Source organism: Sardina pilchardus, chromosome 7 (genome assembly GCF_963854185.1).
Source record: "Sardina pilchardus chromosome 7, fSarPil1.1, whole genome shotgun sequence".
Lineage (NCBI taxonomy): Eukaryota > Metazoa > Chordata > Actinopteri > Clupeiformes > Clupeidae > Sardina > Sardina pilchardus.
The window spans coordinates 17,427,728-17,450,227 of record NC_085000.1 but is presented as its reverse complement, the minus strand read 5'-3'; the positions used below and the strand labels follow the sequence as shown (position 1 = coordinate 17,450,227).

Below are 22,500 nucleotides of genomic sequence, written 5' to 3'. Positions count from 1 at the left end.
ATTTTACAGCATGACATTGGCAACTAAATCACGAAAAAGCCACTAGTGATCATGCTTGCCAGCTTTTAGCAGTGCCACATACAGTAGGCCTCTGCAAGAGTTTTGCATACCTTTTAAGTATTAGCCTGCCACTTTCAGATCAAAAACTTTACACCTCTAACAACAAGTGAATGGGCTATTCTATCCCTGTTATTTGCAGGCAGTCTGTATCGGGAGTTGTTCTGCATTTTGTGTTGGAGCAGAGTGAGTGACAGCATGTTTCTGCCCATCACTGTGCCCGATGCCTTGTGACAGCTTGGCTTGTATGCACGGCACGCGTGTGTGTGTGTGTGTGTGTGTGTGTGTGTGTGTGTGTGTGGAGTATAGGACTACTACGTGCTGTCGTGGCAGGCCGTCTCCCCCGTCATAGCCGCTGTAGCCTGACAGATATGGCACGGAGGTGACTGCCGGCTGGTACACCTCGAGGTGCGCAGCAGGCAGAGAGGGCACAAGTGGCAGAGCAGCAGCCGAGCTGTCCGCCAGAACTGGCCCGGAGGTGACCCGGCACCTGCCCAGAATCGCCCACTGTTTGTGTTTTTGTCGTTTTGTTGTTCAGGCCGGATGCAGACAGTAGGGAAGGCAGTTCAGACATCTTCAGGCGTCCTCAGTGCCAGATTCACACCAGCCCAGTGAAACAGCCATCCCAGCGTTGGCCCCGTTGGCTGTTGCCTGTGTATTTATTTTTGCCTGCGTGCGCGTGTGAGATACGGATGGTGTAAAACGCTCGCCCTCAGGCACTCACACTGCCAAATCCACACCAGGTCGCGGGCAGGTCCACCCCATCATCCTCAGTGCCCTGCTGCCTGCGTGCATATGTCCGTCTGAGGAAGGTGTGGAGCGTTAAACACTCACCTCCAAACGTACGCAGAACCAGATTCACCCCATCTCAGCACCAGTCCTGTCCTATAGGGTCAGTTACTCTCAATGCATGGGGTTCAGACAGTAGTCTCCAGTACTCTACTTTATATAAACAGTTCCATGTTGTTCAGCTTATTCAAAGATATACACACACATGCACACACTCTGTGTTATTCTCTTTAGAATTCGCTTTAGAAAAACTATGTTTTTCTATTTCTTTTTTCCTGAATGGTTGATTGTTAGTGATAATATATAGACACACTATGTTTTTTTCCAATTTGTTTCTCTTTATACAGTATTTATTGTCCTATATATAACATATATATTGTATACTGTATATTCTATATTTGTGGCACCGAGGTCACCTTGTTCCTCTGTTTTTGTGCTGTACAAGCATGTTTAAAAATGCAATAAAACAGACTTGATTTTTTTTAGTCAGAGTCTGAGGCTGACCTTACTACATACCTGATTCGGGCCAGATTGGTCATGGAGTTAAGTGCTTCCTGTCATATTTCCTTTTACGGCTGACCGTGCTGTCTGCGTGCAGTTGTGTGGAGCCTGCCCTCTCTCTCTCTCTCTCTCCATCAGACATCCCTGGTGTGTGGGATCTGTGCTGGGAGGTGTGCTGAATGAATTGGTTTCTCCTCCGTGATATCTCCAGGGTGGCATTACGGTTAACTGCCAGATGCATTCACCACTGACAAATGAAACGCTTTAATCGACTGCTCGCTCGCCACACAGGCTCTCTCTATGGAGAATGAATGCAGCGGCACCATCACAGATCTATGGTCTATACCACTCCTGCTTCCAGCGGCAGTCAAAAGCATCAAAAGGCTTCTCCATCACTCTCAATAAAGCTCTTCCTTGGAGTCACTCTTCTTTATTACGTTTAGAAATATGGGGATAAACACACAGGGGATGTGCATATGTATACTGTGTTGTGGAGGCGTATAACTCCTCCAGACTCTGCCCCTGCCCGTACGTACATCCCTCACTTTCACAAAGTCGAGACGAAACCGGTCAGGTGAAAAATGGCCGCTGCTTACCCCAGTGCCCTCAGAGAAGAATTAAAGACAGAGACAGAGACAGAGAGAGAGAACCAAAAAAAAAAGAAAAACCCAAGAAGGGTAGACTATAGATTGAAAAGGGTGAAAGAGTGCATTGATAAATGGATACCTTGGCGTGAGAGAGGCTTTTTGGCATGCGGCTGTGCTGACGCTGCTGTAATCTGCATTGGGGTGGATGAGTTGGGGGGGGGGGGGGTGAGTGTGTGGGGGGGGGCACGCTGACAGGGCTGTGTCTCTCTGTCCCAGCGCGCCCCTCCAGTGTCTCAGACAATTAGCCAGCCCCTCCATCTCCTCCTCCAGACTGCCTGTGGAGCTCTCAATGCCCCCCCCCCACACACAGCCCATAGACACAAGGCAGGAACAGTGACATGGGGCAGGAAGTAGGCACCGCCAGACAGACAGACTGGCAGCCAGGCAGCCAGACAGACAGACAGACAGGCAGGCAGGCATGGAGGCAGGGAGGCAAGGCAGGATGGCAGGCAGGCAGTGAAGGAGGCAGGCAAGGTAGGCAGGGAATGGCCAAAGATGCTGCACACGTGCGCCATTGAACCATTGCTCTCTCATATCCTCTGTTCTGTAAATAATTACAGAGGGTGTTCTTCTTTTTCCTCTCTCTCCATCGTTCCACCTGGGAGGATGTGGGCCGTGCAGCTTTCCCAGGGTTTTGAGCTGAAAACGTGGATTAAAATTCACAATCTGTCGAGCTCAAGCTCATTACCATGTAAATGATTTTTTTTCCCTTTTAGCTGCTCAGGTGAAAGGACGGCTACTGGTGTTGTGGGTGGATGTAGTCGTTTGTCATCGCAAGCCGTAATGCTGAAAAGGACATTTTTTGTGTGTGTGGCTGTGTGTGCATGTGTGTTATGTGTGTAGTGGTGTTGTCTTGATAGAATACTTTTGTGATGACTTACATGCTGTGTCGATGCATTTGTGTGTATGTGTGTGTGTGTGTGTGTGTGTGTGTGTGTGTGTGTGTGTGTGTGTGTGTGTGCATGTGTGTGTGTGTTTGTACGTGTGGGTGGCTGAAATTGTTGCTCTCCCCCTAATGCACTGCATGAACATGTGTGTGTGTGTGTGTGTGTGTGTGTGTGTGTGTGTGTGTATGTGTGTGTGTGTGTGTGTGTGTGTGTGTGTGTGTGTGTGTGTGTGTGTGTGTGTGTGTGTGTTTGTGTGTGCGTTTGTGGCTGCTGGCGTTGGCGATTGGCTGGTTGGAGCGCATGTGTGTGTGTGTGTGTGTGTGTGTGTGTGTGTGTGTGTGTGTGTGTGTGAGTGACCATGTCTGTGTCTGTCTGTGTGTGTATGAGTGTGTGTTTGTGGCTGCTGGTGTTGCCGATTGGCTGGTAGGAGTAGCTCTCTCACTGACACTGTATGTGCATGTGTGTGCACTGTGAGTGTGCCTATGTCCGTGTGTGTCTGTGTGTGTGTGATTGTGCGTGAGTGTGGCTGCTGGTGCTGCTGGCTGGAGTAGCTCTCTCTCTCTCTTTCTCTCTCTCTGTATCTCTCTCTCTCTCTCTCTTTGTGTCTCTCTCTCTCTCTCTCTCCCTCTCTCTCTTTCTGACACGCTGCTGACATTTCATGAGGCAGGGCTTGATGTGCTCCCCATGAAGCCGCCAGAGCTCGGGCTGTTCCCTCCGGAATGTTCTGGAAAAGTGTCGTCTTTTCCCTCTTCGCTCTTTACCTCCACCATCTTGTCACCGGCACACACGCTCTTGTAGCAGAAAACATATTTTAATCGATTTCTCTGATCGGTAATAATTTCTGCAGCTGCTACACTAATATATTTTTATTTACAGTAATACTGATGACCATAACTATGTAATGCGTTAGAGCTATACAATTGATGCCAATGATGTAGTCAATATATTTATAATTCTTCCTCTGGTGTTGCGGCTGCTGAATCTCCCCTGCTATCTCAGTTGTTTGGCGCGTCATGTCTCTGATGGAGGACTGCCTCTCCATGGATCCAGCATGCTCTTAGCTCCATTTCTGCTCGCTCTGGCTGTATTAAAAATTGAGCAATACTTGATGTATATAATGAAGCACTTGGCTCTGATTGGCTGGGCTGGATCTCTGGTGAACACTTCCGTGTAGCAACAGTCCCCCCTCATCCCTCGCTCCCTCCCTCCACTTCTCCTTCTCTTCCTCTCTTCTCTGGCTCCTCCCTCTCCACCCCTTTCCCCCCTCTTCTCTCAGGCCTCCTCCTCCTCCATCTCCTGCAGCCCCTCTCTCTCACACACACACACGTTGCACACACACACACACACACACACACACACATACATGCGCTCACACACACGCACGCACACACACACGCACACACGCAAACACACGCACACACACACACGCCGCCGAAATTCTGCCTCCGAGAGGCTCCTCTGCAGCATCAGCAGCCGTAGCCATGGCAACAGCAGCTCTGACCCCGGTTTTGCTTACTGCGGAGTCTGGGAGGCTTGACCTGGATTCCTTTCTCTGACGGTTACTTGGGCAGACGCACATGCTCAATTGACCTGCTTCCCAGCAGACAGGGGTCAAGCGTGAGCCCATCCCTTCATCCACCATACACTGGAGCATGCAGGCATCAGTAACATCACCGGCTGGCTCAGCATAACACACACACACTTATATACACACACACTTGCTCCCTCCCACCCTGCTCACACACCACACACACACACTCACTGTGGGTTCAGAGACTGAATCCGTGAATATGACTCTGGTGCTGCTGGTGGATATTTAAAGTGAGATATCTGACTTGCAGGCGAAGCAGAAAGCGTGGTTTTGGTGTCGAAGCTTTTCATCTTTTTTCTATCGTTTGTTATTGTTGTCGTCGTATTGTTGACGTTGTTTTCCTTTGACAGATTAAGTTCTTGCCATTGTGTAGGATTTTCGTCTCTGTCATATTGCAAGGTCAGGGCTCCTCTTAACTCGGCTTAGAGAAGAATACAGCACAAAGGGATCCAGAATAGGTTGCAGAATATCCCTCTCCTGCAAATACAGAAATACATGCTCACAGTGAGGGAGTGGGCGGCACTGATTCATTCACAGAATCCTTTTTTTTTATGTCTCTCCACTTCCTGTTTTTGTATCTTCTTTCATGGCGCATAGCCTAAGCTCTGCTTGAAACTGCACCAAATCCAATTGGCTGTATGGATGTAATGTACAGAAACCTTAGTCTATTTAGTATGAATGGTGACGCGTTAGCCGCCACAGCTCGCTGCCTTGGATAAAGGACTGATTGTGGGACGGGAAAATGTCCTCTAGTCTAGAGACTCTTTTAGTATGCAGTGTTGAAATGGACTCTCAGACACAATGAAGGGAGGTTAAATAGAGAGGTTGTTGTGCTATAGAATAGTGTGGCTAGTCATTCATGGGTCACTTATATATTACAAGAGCTCATCAGGCTCTGATTTGGCCTGGGTTTCTGAATGGGAAGAGCGACTGTGAGATCTAATATGAATGATAGACCTTCAGAGTATATCACAGAACATTCCTATTGAAAGGGATGGGTGTTGAGAAACTGGTGATTCAGTGGGCTGGATATTGCAGAGTGCTTTCCAAATCCAAACAGGTACATGAATTCTCAGTTAAAGGTGCAGCCAGCAACCCTGTGCAATTTCAAACTTATAACGTTTTTGTCACATTCAGTGAACATCTCTTCACAATCCACTCGCTGTCCACTCATGAGTACACTGTAAAAAACCCTGGTCTCTGTGGGCAGCCCAGGCTCTGAAAGCTGGAAACAAACAAATTGGGAACAGCCTGTCCCCCCAAAAAAGAGGAAACACTGTGTGGAGATTCTCTTGGATTGCTGAAGGGAGGGCTGAGGTATACTGTAGCTCTCTTGTTTTGTTTGGTCCTTCATTGAAATATAATGTATGTTGTTTAAAGAAATTTGGATGTAAACATTAACATGCAACATACAGTACATAATCGCTGACTGCTCCATTAAGTAATCCAAAAACAATAATATGGGAATGTGGGAAAAAAATATATATTTGTAGTCATGGCAACATCCCTAGTTTGGTAAGCTTTTGGCATGTACACTGCTGGACGGATTACAGGGAGTGTCTGGTCCAGTTTACGTTATATGCGTGTGTATACTCTGTGCCATCGTTTTGCAAAGATGTCAAATCACTGAGTGTCAGTGTTTGAGTCGTTTTGACATGGTCAGTTTTAAGACCTTTGCACCATGTCAGTGACCCTGCCAATCCCACAGACATGAATAATCAGTAGGTGTCTATCTGCTGACTATGTTCATCAGGTATCCCCAACAAATACTTTTTTTAAAGCCTATGGATAGAATGTAGAAACTCTGGCAGTGGGTTGATGTGATGTGTGACCCCACCACAGTGGCCATTCTAATGGTAGAACTGGCTCTGGTACCACTATTGGCCCTCACTGACCCAACCTGTCCCGTAGCCCACTTTCCTTACACACCTGTACCTGTACCTCATCTGTCTCCGCCTCTCTCTCCGCAGATGTGCTGGATCCGCAGAGGATGCTGCGCTCCAGTTGCCTGGTGACGGGGGTGCACACGCCCCCCATCCGCCGCAACAGCAAGCTGGCCACGCTGGGCCGCATCTTCAGGCCCTGGAAGTGGAGGAAAAAGAAAACGGAGAAGCTCAAGCAGAGCTCCACAGGTCAGTCTGTCCGTCGATGTTAAGGCCGGCGCGGCGCGGCGCGGCGCCCACCGGACACGGCGTTCGGCGGTGTGAGCTTGACGCGCAGGATTTTAGAACTGTTTTTTCTATCCCTGTGTGGCTTCTGCGTGGCAGACGTTTCCAGTGGGCTTTGCTCCGTTAAAAAACAATGGAGTTCTCATTTTTTTCTTGTCGTGGCGCGCCACATACGTGTCTGGTGGGCGCTGGTCTTTAGAGCCAATAAACACTACGTTTATATCACTTTTGTAACTTTATTCAGAACAGGACAACTCTGTGGCTGCCATTTCCACTGCGACTGGTCTAAGTGCCATACAGTACATCCCCACACACCCCACAACCCAAAAAGAGAAAATACAAGACAATATTTGTCAGGTTGTCATGTGTGTCTTATACGCCACATGGCAGGCTTGACAATGCAGCAGTACTGGAAAGCTTTCATCCAGGCTTCAGAGCTTGTTTTAGATTATGAAGCACACAGGGGAAAAGCAGACAGACACACACACACACACACAGACACACACACACACACACACACACACACACACACACACACACACACACACACACACACACACACACACCTATATAACAAGTGTGCTGTTCTATGTCATGTTCATTCAAATGACTCTCCAGCTTGGTCGCTTTTATGAAAGAAAATACTGCATTTGATTATTTATATATTTACACAGAAATGTTTAAATATTATATAACTCTCAGTGAGGAAGGCTTTTGTGCTGAAATGTTTGTGACCCCTGCTGTTATAAATAATGATAGAGTTCTTTGGAGTTCAGACATCCTTTGCTTTTGTTACTGATCAGACATGGGGCACACCAATTCATAGCCACAGCACTGGCATTGTGTAAAAAAGATAATTATTGTAAATAATATTGTAAATAATAATATCTTCTCTATGTGTCATTGTCTCTATCTATGCAGATGTAGCACTAGCATGCGGCCTCCACAGCAACGACCCCGGCCCCCCCATTCAGGGTGTGTCAGACATGGAGGGCCGGCTGCCGCCTACACTACCCAACATGCTCAGCGTCAGCAGCATGGAGTACCTGGGCTCTGACCAGGAGCCCCTCCCACCCCGTGAGTAGCCGGCACCAGAGTTGCGACAGACGGATGTCATTGACTGGGCTTATCTAAAGTCTGCAGCTTGCTGAAGTCTATTATATTAATCTGTTGATTACAGTCCTTTGATCTCAGTGCTCTGAGTCCGTTTATTCCATTGTTACAGGAGAGAGGAAGTTCCAGTGTTACCCACTAGATGGCGCCAGTGTTATTTTTGTAACCCAGCAGTCATTACATAGACATAACTGAACTAAGTGCTGTCAGATTCACAGTACATCTGAAATGTTGCAGCTAAAAGTTGACCAAAGCATCCATAACAATACCAACAATAAAACAATAAACACATAACAACAAATCCATCTCTCTTAGCGCCTGAGCTCCCTGAGGAGGCCGACTCGTTAGAGGAGCCCTCAAACCCGGAGGAGGAGGAAGAGGATGAGTTGGGGGAGGAGGAGGAAGATGAGGACGAAGAGGAGGGCGACCCCACTGACGGCATGCTGGAATGTATAGAGGGTGCGGAGCAGGAGGGCCTGGAGCAGAGCCTGCAAGGCCACTCTCCTCCCGGCGTGCCCGGCCCACTGGCCTCTCAGCTGGGCAGCGAGGAAGGTGAGCCGGCCGGCCGGGGTGGAGCCAGGAGTGGACGTGTGCGGAGATCAGGGACAGAGAAGAAAGACACACACACACAGACACACACACACTCACACACACAAACACACACATGCATATACACACTCATACACACAGTGTTAGTGATGCTGCATGTACCAACTCCAACATTGTTATTTAATCTAACACAGAGATTTTGACCGTTTGTGATGACATTTGTGTTTCTGAGTGTGTGTTTGTGTGTGTGTGTGTGTGCGTGCGTGCATGTGTGTGTGTGTGTGTGTGTGTGTGTGTGTGTGTGCGTGCATGTATGTATGTATGTGTGTGTGTGTGTGTGAGAGAGAGAGAGACAGAAAGAAAGAGAGAGAGAGATAGAAAGAGAAAGAGAGAAGAAAAAAAGATGATCACCCAGTGTGTGTCCAGTAATCTTCCTGGAGGGCTGGCCTCCTGCCGTGTCCAGCGAGCGCGAGCCCTGTCATGATACGGCTGAGTCAGCTCCTCACTGTAGTCCGGAGCAGCTGGCTTAAGGGACGCTAGCTTCATGCTTACCTTAGGGATTCACGCTGGCACAGAAAGCACTGAGGAAGGGGAAAAGCTTTAGCTGGAAATGACACTTTATCAGGAACATCAAGGACGTAGAGAGCAGGGCATACGGTACATCTAAGGATGTAAGGTTTATTTACAGTAAACAGACATTTTAGATAAATAAGTTATTTGACAGGCAGATAGAAATTCATTTACTGATTTCTGACAGTATGTTGATAGACAGTCATGGCCCTAAGATATACAAAATCAGCATGGAACATGTAAGTTACATTTCATACCTAACAAATCAATAGAACTTTGTGAAAACATTCATTATCATCAGAAAATGAGGAATGCTAGAATCTAAACCTGCACTAGATTTACATAGGATACTTATTTATTGGCAAAGAAATCTGATCAGGTATTGTGAGGAGGGCCCCGGCAGTGGCGCAACTGGCTGGGGCACCTGCACCGTACGCTGGCGACCCGGGTTCGATTCCCGCCCCGTGGTCCTTTCCAGATCCCACCCCGACTCTCTCTCCCACTCACTTCCTGTCATTCTCTCTACTGTCCTGTCCAAATAAAAGGCATAAAAAGCCCAAAAAATAATCTTAAAAAAAAACCAATCCTTTTATGTCGAAGCTTTTTCATTCAGCTTCAAATAAAATGAACGTGCTTCAATTCATGGTTCAAATGAAAACTCCTTTACATGGCAAACAGGGGCGAGAGGTATTGTAACTCATAAGTAATTAACAGTAATTACTGGTATAGGGTGTGACCATATTCAACCAGCTCATTATAAGATGCATGTGGACTTCCTCTTGTCTTGTTTCTTTTCCCGCTTCAGACGACCAGGGTGTAGCCATGGCGCCCATGCACCAGTCCAACTCGTTCCTGCAGAAGGAGCCTCCCCGGGTACCCGAGGGCCCCTGCGTCCCGATGCGGGGTCCCCTCTCCAACGCCGTGGTGTCCCCGCACCTCGGCAGCATGCACCCACCACTGCCCCCTAGCTGCATCATCGAGGAGCTGCACCGAGCGCTGGCCAACAAGCTCAGCAAGAGGTGAGTGGCCCCCGTCCGGTCCGGTACGGAAGCACACCTGGACTGGGTCTGCTCTCTAACCTGAAACCTAAAGCGCTGGTGTTTGAGTTTATTAGTCCTCAAGGAGTCTGTCTGTGTAAGGCAACATGGATGAACTAAATTCTAGATATTAAATAGACATACTAAGAAGATAACAGGGGTCAAATCATAGACACGGGTAGAGCACAGCAGAGCACAGGCAAAATTCTTTTCATCCTTAAAAGGATGTTGGGGATCCTGTTTAATGCCCACACCAACATGAGATCAGGCCCAATCTTAGCAGTCCGACTCTCCTGCCTATTGGTCCCAGGTCAGTTTTGGATGGGAGTTTAGTGAATGTACTTATAGCAAATTTAAAAGTCTGATTACACAGCATCAGGACATCAGATCATCTTTTTAGACTCTAGATATGCATTAGAACAGTGGTTCTCAAACTGTGGTACGGGTACCACTGGTGGAACGCGGACACTCTGTTGTGGTACTCTGTGAGTCTCCAAGATGTTTTATTTCATGAAGAAAAGAAAAAAATCACTTCAAATGATATAAATATATATAATGTAAAATTGAAACTAGTTTTTATCTTGAAAAGAACCCCAACGCAAAACAGTATTGTGAAAAGTTTGAGAACCACTGCGTTAGCACAGAGTAAAGAGTCGTGTGGCACCTAGTACTGGGTACAGGGACACGTGTGTTAGAGTGTACAGTGTGATCTTACAGTACACTTTCATTGGCACCCCTGTTAACGTCGAGTCAAAAGAGGAATCAGTGAATCTTTGGCCAATCTATTCTGGTGCCACAGTAAAAACAACAAGGAATAATCGAACCTACAGTAGAAGGGAAGATCGTTCATTCTAAGAAGCAGATATACCTATAAATATTTTTTAAAAAGACAAGTGTGACAGTTATTGGCTCGCAATGACATCCCATAGCACTGATGAATACAAAGCCAAGGATCTGAGAGCCTTCCTCAGTACAACATCTCACCAGATCATCCAGACACCTAGGTCCCCTTTGACTCACCTCACTGTTTTTCTGTGTTATTCTAAGTTCAGATCAGTGGACTGAGATGATAAAGGCTTGATTTTGTGTTCAGTTAAGCGTTTTTGTTGTGATCTGGTCATGAGTTTTGGATTGTTGACCTGCTGAATGATCCAGCCTTGACCCACTTTTAGTGTCTTGGCAGAGAGTGACAGATTTTCTTTGGAAATGTTCAAGCTTTTCTTGGAGTTTGTAATACCATGCACCATAATGAGGTTCCCAGCCCGACAATCACAGCCCATCCAGCATAATTATCAATATGGGATTCTTTTCAGTATAGGGTCATTCTTCTATCTTGCCAAAGGGCGATATTTTCATTCCATCTGACAATAGACCATGATTACAGACAGTCACTGTAGCATTAAGTAATTCCCACCATTTGTAATGGAATGCAGGAAACGGCTTTTTATCTGGCAAGGCCTCTAAATAATATATTATCACAAAGGTCACCTCTTTTGGAGACTTGGTGACCCTTAGATGATATTATTTCCTTTTATTTGAATTTAGCATACTCTCTTGTCTTTCTTTCGCTGGAAAAATAAGTAGGGGATCTGACCTCTGTGTCACTTTATTATCTTGAATGTAAGGACAGGAATGTAATGCCATGAATTACCGCTAAGGTTCACAGACTCTCTGATTAACTTAAGTTTTAATGTAAATGGAAAAAAAAGCTACTGTTACATTTTTCTAGGAATGCCATTTAGTGTGGCACTATATGTGTTTGTTAGAAATGTATGAGATATTCCTTTAGAATAGATAGGCCTATGCTTATTACATTTAGTCTTAAATGATTTATGAAATGCTTTTGACCAATGCAATGTATTGGCATCAGGGATGGCAATAAATGTGGAGGACAATGTATGTGACGTTCTTTAGTTTAGTGTATGGATATATTATGTTCATGTAGATTGTGTTGGAGGATGACTGAGACCTGTCTCCCCCCCCCCCCACACAGTTTGGAGAGAGAATCCAGCGAGGCCGAGAGCCGGAGGGACTCGGAGGAGAACAAGGAGAACGTGCGGATAGACCAGTGGTTCACCGACGCCTCAGGCCACATATTCGACCAGGAGAGCTGGAACGACTCCGTTATCTCTGGTAGGTCTCGTTCAGAACGCACAACTCCGCAGAGGTGGAAAAGTTCAGCTTCAGCTGAAGTAAAAATCTACTGTATGGAGTTAAATTTGCGTCAATAATATTTGTAAATGTGCATACTAGGGTGATCCACAAGCATTACTTGATTTGTATGCCTGTTTTGATATCCACAAATAAAAAAAATTATTGAATAAATTAAAATCCAACCATGTATGGGTTCTACCAGTGCACTTCCTGTAACACTCTCCCTGATGAGCTACAGTACACTAGCTGAAGAGTTGTGCTAATTAGAATCAGCTGGGTTAAGTGAATGGTCGGCACAGATATTATGTAATAGGACTTTTACTCTCTGAAACTGGACTTTTCCATCTCTGCAACTCAGCACAGAATGCCACACTCCACAGAACACCGCATGCAGATTTGCATGAACAGAATAATTTGATACCAAACTACAGCATGTTGACATTCCCCCCCTCACACACACTGCAGAGACAGCGATATCCCATACATTTCAGAGCGGTCCACTCAGTGCCATGTATAAGCAGATATGCAGTGAAGAGACACCTATGACTCATGGTGTGTGCACTTCAGTTGGAAAAAGCCATCTTCAGTAATTGGATATGGCACAAGTGGAAGATTGCTGATGTGATCTTAGATAATAGAGGTCTGCACGTAAGCCTTACATAGGCCACAGTTCCATAATTCAGCTCAAACACTGTTGCAAAACCGAGTCGTTGTGTAAGGCTCTTCAAAGGACAATGTTTTCGGTCCTTCTCATCCTTTTATCAGACACCGATGTGTTATCTTGTAATATATTTTTCCTCTTCATGTTTTTTTTTCTTTTACTTCAATTTTTTTAGTGCACTACATTTTTACATCTCTATGTTTTTATGTGATGCTGTTTTCTTGAGAACATTTAATTAATTGTGTGTATGAATGAATTATTGATTAAAAACACTTGCCTTTGTGTCATGTCTGCTTTATAATACTATTGTTGAAGTTAAGTTTCAATCTCTGTGGTAATGAAAATGACCATTACTTCTGTTTATATGAAGGGTGTAGGCAGAGCCAGATAGATAGATCTCTGTCTATGGATCTGGGTATAGAGTGTTCTTGATGGTAGTGTTCTAACTCTATTCCTGACGCCAGTGTTCTAATGCTGTTCCTCAGGTTCTCTTCCTCGCAGGATGAGGAAAGAGCTGCTGGCGGTTAAACTGAGGAACCGGCCCAGCAAACAGGAACTGGAGGACAGGAACATCTTCCCTACACGCAGCGACCAAGAACGACAGGAAATCAGGCAACAGATTGAGATGAAGCTCGCAAAGTAAGACATCCGTCTCCCTCCCTCTCTAAGCTTTCCCTAAATCCCTGCTGAGTCTCTCTCATCAATGTATCACTGGTTGTTTCAGGGAAATGTAATAATTCCCCCCTCATTTTGAAAGAGTATCTCTTCCAGACAGATATCTTTGGGACGTCTTTTTTCTTTACTGATAAGTTAAATCACCATGATGATTGTTTTTGTTCATTGTATTTGATTGATGTGTATACAGTATGTAGTGCCATTAACTATACATACTGTATCAGACATATCCAGTCTATGCTATAGTATAGTATACATGGTATCAACATTCTCAAAGCACAATGGACACAAATGGACAGCAGATGTATTCTACATCATGATTGATCATGTCTGTCTCTAGTAGTGGAACAGAGTCTATAGAACTTTATAGTCTATAGAACAGAGTCTATATGAACTTTATTTCTTCATGAAATAAACTTACACTCTGAGAACACGCATGGTAATCAAATAATGTCCAATTTCACATATATTTCCATTTCTTCAAAAAAAAACTATTTTGACACTGGTTAGACATTGTGTTCCAGAATGTGATATACAGTACCGCATAATGAATGTACATCCCTTTGCTGTTTATGTAAATAGTGTTTTAACTGTATTCACCTCGCTCAATAATAGTCCGTAGCCTACATAATACACCTTTGGATTGTCAGCAAATTGATATCTCAGTCTGATTAGATGACTTCCACTGCTGTTATGACACTGTGAATCCTTTGACTTGTTTTGCCTCTCCGTCGCCACCTACTGATTGAAGCTTCTCATCGCAGGCTGGTTACTAAACAGTCAATTGTCATGCTGATCTAAGTGGCATTAGTGATGCAGAGATTAGGCAATGTGAGATTGGATCTAGGAAGATCATCCCTGAGCTCTCTTGCCGGATGGATTTGTGCATGGTGCGTAAGGGTGACAGCGTTTCAGGTGTGTGTGTGTGTGTGTGTGTGTGTGTGTGTGTGTGTGTGTGTGTGTGTGTGTGTGTAAACAAGTCAAACACCTTTTGGTGTGAGTGGCACAGCTCTGATTTGTTGAAGCTTATGTAAGTTTTGGAGCGAAACAAATAAGAAGTGAACCTGGAGATTTGGCTCCTTCCGTTAAGCCACTTAGGGAGAAATGACAAATATGTAGCGCATTAGATTATGAGAAGGGAGAGGAGGTCAGTTTGACACAGAACACAGAAAGACACACACACACACACACACACACACACACACACTACATAAATCAAACATCAATTTTAGTTGTCATTGCCTCCCAAAGCCAAGCTTTTCTACTTCTTTAACCAGACATGCAACAGATATAGTGTACATCATAGACTTCCCCCCTCTCTCTCTCTCGCGCTCTCTCTCTCTCCCCCTCACCACTCCCTAGCAAATGCAGAACACGTTATTGTCATGGCAACTGGGCCAATTTATGAGAAGCTGAGCTTGGAGGTGGCGGTGTGAGGCATGAACATTAATGGGTTTGGCATATGGATGGTCAGGATAGACCGCAGCATAACATTGAGGCAAATGTCCTCTAACAGCAGATTTAATTGCATTAAAAAAGGTGGGATGATGCTTTATTTCCATGACATGGGCACAGAGCCATTTGATTTCCTGTCCATTTGTTTTATCAGATGACTTGGAATGCTTGTTGTAATCAAATCTCAGCATCCCATGCTTCATGTAGTATTGTTATACCAGAGAGGGTTAAAGCGGAGCGGAACGGTTAGTTATCAAGGATCTTTGGTCATACTCTTTATGTATGACTAACTGTTAGACAGGAAAATGTGCATTAGTATGTGTAATAGTGTGACCTGCAATTTCAGATTTCTCAGACCAGCATTATTGTAAAGTCCTTACATAACTCACTGCTTAAGGTGAATGGTGAGATAAGATGGAGAAGGTGACGTATTTGATTGTCGTGTTAGATTATTAAAGAAATCGTAGAAACTTGGTCGAAATAGACCCGTGCGTTTTCAGCACTCTCGGACTCAGACTATGGGCTGCACCTATAGGTTGTGAAGCTACGCCTACATCCTCTGCAACAGCAGACAACGGGTCTATTCTTAGCTCCTGTGGCTACAGTATCTCTCCTGAAGTAGTGAGGATGTATAAGGATGCAGAGACAGCGCACAGATGCAGAGAGTCCATGGGTTTTGTTTAGCTTGGGGAAAAAATAACCAACAGTTATCAGCGCAGAAACAGTTAAATTCCTTGCAGGCTAAGGGTGTGGGACTATGGAATGTACAACACCGGGATTAACCCACTGTTGTTGGTGTAATCTGATTACTGATTATAACACTGGGCAAGAGTGGCAAAATACTGATATTCCTGTGTTCCATAGAGGTAAGCAGATTTGCTCCATATCGTTTTTTTTGTCCCTTTCGTGTCACACTGCTCTGCTTTTAGAAGAGGGAGTCCCAGCAGCAGCAGCAGCAGGTGCTTGAATCAACTGAGCCAGACTCCCCTGTGTGTTCCCACTGATTACTGTACTCCGAACACAGTCTTTCACCATAGGCCTATATCAGATCCATTACGCAGTGATCTTAAAGCAGCTGTCACATCACATCATGCCTGAGATGCCTTCCCATTTTGCCATCCGGTTCTGGCTCGGATGAGGGCCAAACACGGCACGGATGTGGAGTCAGACGCCATCTGGTGTTGTGCGGCACCGCGATCAGTTTGGGGATGTGCGCATCATAGTCTACCCTCTTATGAGTGCGCCGCGATGTGACCTTTCTATCTTTAGCCCGTCGTGCCCAGCACTCCCACTCAAGCGAGACTGCTGTTGCTATATTTAGAGCCGAGGCTGTTGAATAATGCAAGGCGCGGCAGCAAGCACTGCGCTATGCTGTAGCCAGGGCTCTCTCGCTCCCTTCGTCTCCCGCATTCTCCACCCCCACGGGTGCTCCTTTGTTCGCTCCGAGCTCTGGATGAGGGGATTACATGCCGGAGCGCTGTTAGAGAGACTAAATATGCACCAATTCGTTTAATGTCTTTTCCGCTGTGTTGACAGAACCAACACAACCGCCGCCCACTCAGTCACACTTGTCGTGATATAAACTGACTCTGTGGATGGAACGTTTTGTGATAAAAATAAATACATTGATTAATTAATTACGTAAAACATCGTTGTCCATCCATGTATCGTGCCTTCACTGGGTCGGGCTTTGCTTTCACGAGATTAAAGGCGCGTTCTCTCAGAGCACAATGTCCCGCGAGGCCACGAGTAATAAGGGTTACCCAAACAGATTTCTTTGTCTCCGAGATTTCTCTGTACTATTGGAGAAACCTCTGTTGCTAGGCAACATGGGATACAGGTCAATGATATCGAGACAGCTACCCGTGGGGCTTTGGGAGTGCTTCTCCGTTTCACCTGCTGAAATATTAATGGCGCCACATCTGTTGGGATGCTGAGAAGATGCGTTCCTGCGCTCTGATAGGACAGCGGCTAGTGGGAAAGATTTGCTGGTCCAAAACAGAGCCAAAGTTCGGAAAACTTAACACCAGACCTGCTGTGGCAGCAAATATTTTGCTGGATTAGTGTTTCAGTCACTAAGAACCCCGCCGTTTATTTCTCATCCAAATAGGCTGACCGAGAAAAGTCTGAACTCAAAAGGACCTTAAGACATTAAATTCCAAGAGATGAAAACATTGCGTAACTGCAGGCAGTGTTTTTTTAGTCTTTCACTCGGAGTGATTTTGTCTTTGTCATACTATTCTTTAGGCTAGGCTATTGGCAATTGTTCCCAAATTCGTCCATGGTTTATTTTATTTGACAGGTTACCGTTTTCTTTACAGTATTTGTTTCCTTTGAAAGACCGTTTTTGTTAGGTATAGGCTACTGTGTCAGTGAGATGTCAGCGCGGTAACCTGTAGATTATCCCTCACAACATCATTACGCATTCAGAGTGGGCGGCGCTGCGCGGAGCAGGGAGAACCCTTCGTGTATTTGAAGGCGTGCTGATACTGCGCTTGCTAGAGACTATAACAGAGGCAGGAGAGCTTCAACACTTGCACACAGGCACAGGATACAAGATCACGGAGAGAATAGATTATAACTGTAACTTTGACGACAAACGGGTAGCACACCTGTTGGCTATCTATCACTTATCAGTACAAGGGTACCAGGAGAAAGGGAAACCAACGCAGCAAGGGGCGCATCATTGTGTATCCAGATGTGGGGAACACCTGAATCAAAATATCAGAGTCGGGCTTTGAACTCGAAATGGAGAGATTTTGAGTTTCCCTTCAGAATACTTCGACTAACTGTCATTGTCATCGACTGGCTGTGTTAATAGCCTTGTTGTGAAACAAAGCTGAAATCACTGGATAGTCCTATCACTACCGGGATAATGGTCCAGAACGTGATTGTGGTGTTCTTTCGCAGGAGACTAAGTCAAAGGCCGGCGGTTGAGGAGTTGGAAGGCAGGAATATTTTGAAACGTAAGTAAACACGATTCCCTTTTTATTATTCGTCTCAAGTTAGGTTATACGTATATCCTTATTGATACAACGTTTATATAAATTAGAATGATAATTAATTCGAATTTAAGTAGCCTCACTGTACTGTTCACTTTTACGCATGGATTTGGTTAGATGAAATAGCCAACTCTTCTTTATGCATAGCCTACAATTAATATAACCAAGAAACGGATTGATTAGGCTACTATGCTTGTCTTCTTGTGCTTCAAGTTGCAAATGTGTTTCCAATATTCCAGAGAGGAACGACCAGACAGAACAGGAGGAGAGGAGAGAAATCAAACAGCGACTAAACAGAAAGGTACACGCGCATTATGCATTATTCACTCTACCGTGGTCCGTAAAGACTATTCAATAACAACCTGTTATTGTTTCAACATTAGGCCTATACTCAATATCCATAAGAATGCTCAGTGTTAAACCACAATTAATTAATTAAAAAAAACCTAATAGACTAAATTAATACAGACATACACAAAGTGTGCTCCTGTTAATTGCTGAATTTTTGAGGGCCCGTTTTCCAGTGTAATTTCTGATTTCAATCATGCTGTCCATGAGGCATTTGAAAACATTATTGATTATTGGTAGCATCTCTGTACTGTACATCTCGGCCTAGTTGTCTTGTGAGCACAGTGGAGGAGCTCTGAGCTAAAGGTGAATGCACACCTACACTTTAAAAAGGGGTGCTTAAATGGTTCTTTAAATCTCTGAAGGGGTTCCACGGAGAGTCAAAACTCTGTTGAACCATTACTGTACATCAGGCGAAAGGTTGCCTCGATGGTTCTTTAAAGCACTGAAAAATGTTCTTCTATGGCATCTCTCTGAAGAACCGATACCTGGCCCCATTATTTTTTAGCATGTAGTTGACTCAAAGCACATGTTACGATGCCAACTCTCTTGAACCACTTGCCTGCTGCCAGTGGAGGTTAGGGGCCCCTCTCCGGCCAAGCCTGCTTCTTCTCACCTCCCCACCTCTCTCTGACCACAGCTCAATCAGAGACCCACGGTAGACGAGCTGCGAGAGCGGAAGATCCTGATCCGCTTCAGCGACTATGTGGAGGTGGCCAAGGCTCAGGACTACGACCGCAGGGCAGACAAGCCCTGGACCAGACTATCTGCGGCCGACAAGGTGAGGGGCCAAGTGGACCTGATTACTCTCGCCTGTAAATACAAACACAACATCAGGCAGACCTGGATATTTTAGTCATGAGGTGTCTCAACTGGTGTTTTATACTGTAAATGCATTCATAAATGTGTGTTATAGGTTTTAAATTTAAGTTGTTTTTTTCATTTTGTCACAACACAAATGGCTTTTATACAGTAGGCTACTAGTGTCAACATTATAGGGCTATGATTAATTATATATCAATCCTTTTGTCATCTCCTTTAAAATAAATACAGAACAAAGGACTCTTCATCACAGACACCTTTGTTCTGTTTCTTGAATTGAAACAACTTTGATCTGACAACACACACACACCCTGGGTGCATACTGTACCTGAGGAAATTCTCTAAAGCGCTCTCTCTCTCTCTTCTCGTTCCACAGGCTGCAATCCGTAAGGAGTTGAATGAGTTCAAAAGCACCGAAATGGAGGTCCACGCATCCAGCAAGCATCTCACGAGGTAAGCCTGGATAGAGCTATTTTTAGCTCAACGCGCATCACATCCACTCTTGAGAGCTATAGATAGACTGCTCCGATTCAAAGCCCCATTTCCCCAGACAGTAGTATTACCATAAATAACCCTGTGCCTGACACAGTCCCTCCGAAAAAAAGACCAGAGTGCGCTCTTGACCTGTCATGTTTTTGCAGGAAGCAGCCATTTAATTCGATTTTGTAACAGTGACTTCTGCTGCCGTTAACGGGAAGAAGGCTGACTCGCTGGTCTCTTCAAGGCCGAGCTAAAAATAGCCCAGCTGATTGATGAAACGCTATAATCACTGTGTCTGTGTGATTCCAAAGGCACCTCTTCTTCTCCCTCTGATTAATGTCCCTCTCTCTCTCTCTCTCCCCTTCTCTCTGTCCCTCCTTTCCCCCCTGGTAAAGATTTCACAGGCCTTAGAGGACTTTCTTCCATGAAGAAATGATGAAGCAAGATTTTCATTTTTTCGTCTGTGAAAATCCTGGAGGCGATTTTTTCCTCCAGGGCTCCCCCCTCTGGTTCTGTCCACGGGCTTGCGTCCTTACTCTTCCAGTGCCCTGGCTTCTTCCACGAAGGGTGGTGGGGCGACTGTGATGTTTTTGGGGAGGCGCCCGGAGGCCATGCTTCATCAGCCAGAAGCGGCCTGCAGGACACTCCAAACAGGAGCTTTGGGGGCGATGATCCACTTTTTAGTGGAAAAAAGGAAAGAGGAACAGAAGTGGAGAAGTGTAATTCAGTGTATTTTTTGGTTTTGTTTCTTTGTTTTTTTGAAAGGATTTCATTTTTTTTTGAAAGGACAGTTGTTTCAAGAGACCATCAGTGTTTTTGGTGGAAGTTGTGCATGTGTGACCAGCTCCACTTAAAAAAAAAAAATGTTGAAAAAAAAAAAAAAAGTGAAATACTGTTATACTTGAGGGTCATGTGGGGAGAGTACAGGTCTTTGGGGTGAATTTCATATCGAGGTGTGCGGAGAATCAGTCTGAACAGGGTTGTTCATGTCTTCACTTGAAAAAGAAAAAAAAAACTTTGTAAGAACTACTTGTCTTCATAATACAAGACTTTTTTTAAAAAAAATATGCAGTGTCTTCTTGATCCAAACATACCAAAATCTGTAGCCAAGAACAGGTTATGAAGACGATGTGTAGCAGTTGTCATCATAATGATAGAATGACTGAACATGTGTCCTGGATTCCCTATGTTTTTGTGTTTAACTACACAATGTTTTAACATGTGATTGTGGAGGGAAAAATCAAGACATAGCACTGACTACCTTTTTTTCATCAATCTTTTTTTTTATTATTATTAATGTGGTTTTAATAATATATTAACAATAAGGCAATCAATTTTTCCATATGAATAAATACATTTTACACATGAATTCATTATTTAGATTAAAAATTGTGTGAGTGAATTGACACACTGAGAGGTTTGACAACCTTAAATAAATAGACTCATTGAACTGAATAAATACTGGTTTAAAATAAATATGGTTTATAACATCTACTCAACATGTCTAAACAGAATCAGCGCTAAAGTGAATTCTTACATTAATGAAATCGGAATGTGAACAGGAACATGAAGGAGATTAAAAACAACTTTCTCGTTACTTCGCGGAGTTAGAATAGTGGAGCCCCCGACAAGAACAGGCTCTGCAGTCCTCGACGCATGCTTGAGAGCTCTTCCTCTCGCTAAAAATAACACGGTAAACAGAAAAATATCAACAGTGTTTCAGACTCTTTCTTTGTTCAGGTTCACATCTGTTCAAACAGAAGGTGCTCTTTACCATGTGACTCAAAGGTTGTAAAAGCAGAAGATGCTTTTATCAAAAGTTACTCAGAACTGTAAGCTACTCGTTAAAAATAGTTACATTTACTTTTATATTTAAATAATGATATATAAATATATATTGTTCAGCAATTAAAATAATATTTGACACAATACACTTTCGACTTCGCCTGACATTTAAATTAGGGCGCTTGGAAGTACATTTGTCTTAATGACTGTATGCAGTCCTTGCCTAATTAGGTCCTGTCTTACTCACCATCTCCTGAAGAAATGTATCCTGGACCGACTTCATGTCCTTCTTCATCAGGCACATCTGAAGGCAGCAAAGACAGATGCCAGGTCAAGAGGGGTTTCTTGAACCGATACCAGAACTGACCCAGGCTGCTTTTTTCTTTTGGTGCCTGTTCTAATTTCTAATTTGCACTACCAATTTCTCACTGCTACTACATTCACTTTACTTTAAAAATGTATGTGTGATTGTATCAACCAAACCAACCAAAATGCTAATAATGTTGATAACAACAGTAACGACGTCTGTGATAACACTAACATGACATTGCACTCGCCATGACCGTTGATAGAAATACAGATAGATTATCTTTATTCATTGATATGATAATATCAGCACATCCAGCGTTCAGTGGGGTCTAGTACAGTTTCACCATATGGTCAGTGGTCATGGCTCACCTCAGAGCTGATGATCTGCTGCTCGTATTCCAGACTGTGGCACACGTTTGTCTGAAAGGAGTTCTTCAGGTGCTGGAGCCTGGCACAAGGCATGAAAACACACACAGGAGCATTATGTTGTGACGTGACATATAAAAAGCTATGTTACGTAAGCTCGACTTCTCTTCTAAAGTCGAGGCACTGTGGTTCCCTGCACACAAATCACATTATCCGCGAGGATTCCACGAAAAAAGCGAAACACCTTCGCTTTCCTCGAGGTGTTGACAACGGCTGAGGAAAATATCCCTTAATGCAATAACAGACAATCAGCCCAGTTTGGGTTGCCGTCTCAGCCACAATCAGTATCTCAGTTCCACCAAATCGGCCCCCGGGATTACGTAACTCTGTTCCCAGGTGCCCTCTGAACAAGCAGAGAAAACCAGACAATTGTCTACAATGAAAGGCTGTAATCCAAAAAAGCCACTAATGACGCACACACAGCCACAGACCCTGAGGCAAACAGGACGAGGTAACAGAACTGTTATCAAACCA

General features: G+C 44.6%; 2 protein-coding genes across 2 annotated transcripts in view; one reads left to right on the top strand and one right to left on the bottom strand.

The window, feature by feature from the left end:
* The window catches only part of phactr3a (phosphatase and actin regulator 3a), a 29,222-nt gene extending 8,257 nt beyond the window's left edge, over positions 1-20,965 (top strand). The window contains exons 2-12 of the mRNA XM_062540967.1: positions 6,443-6,604; positions 7,562-7,717; positions 8,069-8,305; positions 9,678-9,891; positions 11,903-12,042; positions 13,210-13,363; positions 17,765-17,820; positions 18,096-18,157; positions 18,845-18,985; positions 19,403-19,479; positions 19,902-20,965. Coding sequence (XP_062396951.1) covers positions 6,443-6,604; positions 7,562-7,717; positions 8,069-8,305; positions 9,678-9,891; positions 11,903-12,042; positions 13,210-13,363; positions 17,765-17,820; positions 18,096-18,157; positions 18,845-18,985; positions 19,403-19,479; positions 19,902-19,917 — 1,415 coding nt within the window. The 3' untranslated portion in view covers positions 19,918-20,965. The remainder of the gene's footprint in view (positions 1-6,442; positions 6,605-7,561; positions 7,718-8,068; positions 8,306-9,677; positions 9,892-11,902; positions 12,043-13,209; positions 13,364-17,764; positions 17,821-18,095; positions 18,158-18,844; positions 18,986-19,402; positions 19,480-19,901) is intronic.
* A 3-nt stretch (positions 20,966-20,968) lies between these two features.
* The window catches only part of sycp2 (synaptonemal complex protein 2), a 24,740-nt gene continuing 23,208 nt past the window's right edge, over positions 20,969-22,500 (bottom strand). The window contains exons 40-42 of the mRNA XM_062540233.1: positions 21,970-22,048; positions 21,539-21,595; positions 20,969-21,185 (exon numbers count right to left, since the gene is read on the bottom strand). Of these exons, the coding sequence (XP_062396217.1) occupies positions 21,114-21,185; positions 21,539-21,595; positions 21,970-22,048 (208 nt within the window). The 3' untranslated portion in view covers positions 20,969-21,113. The remainder of the gene's footprint in view (positions 21,186-21,538; positions 21,596-21,969; positions 22,049-22,500) is intronic.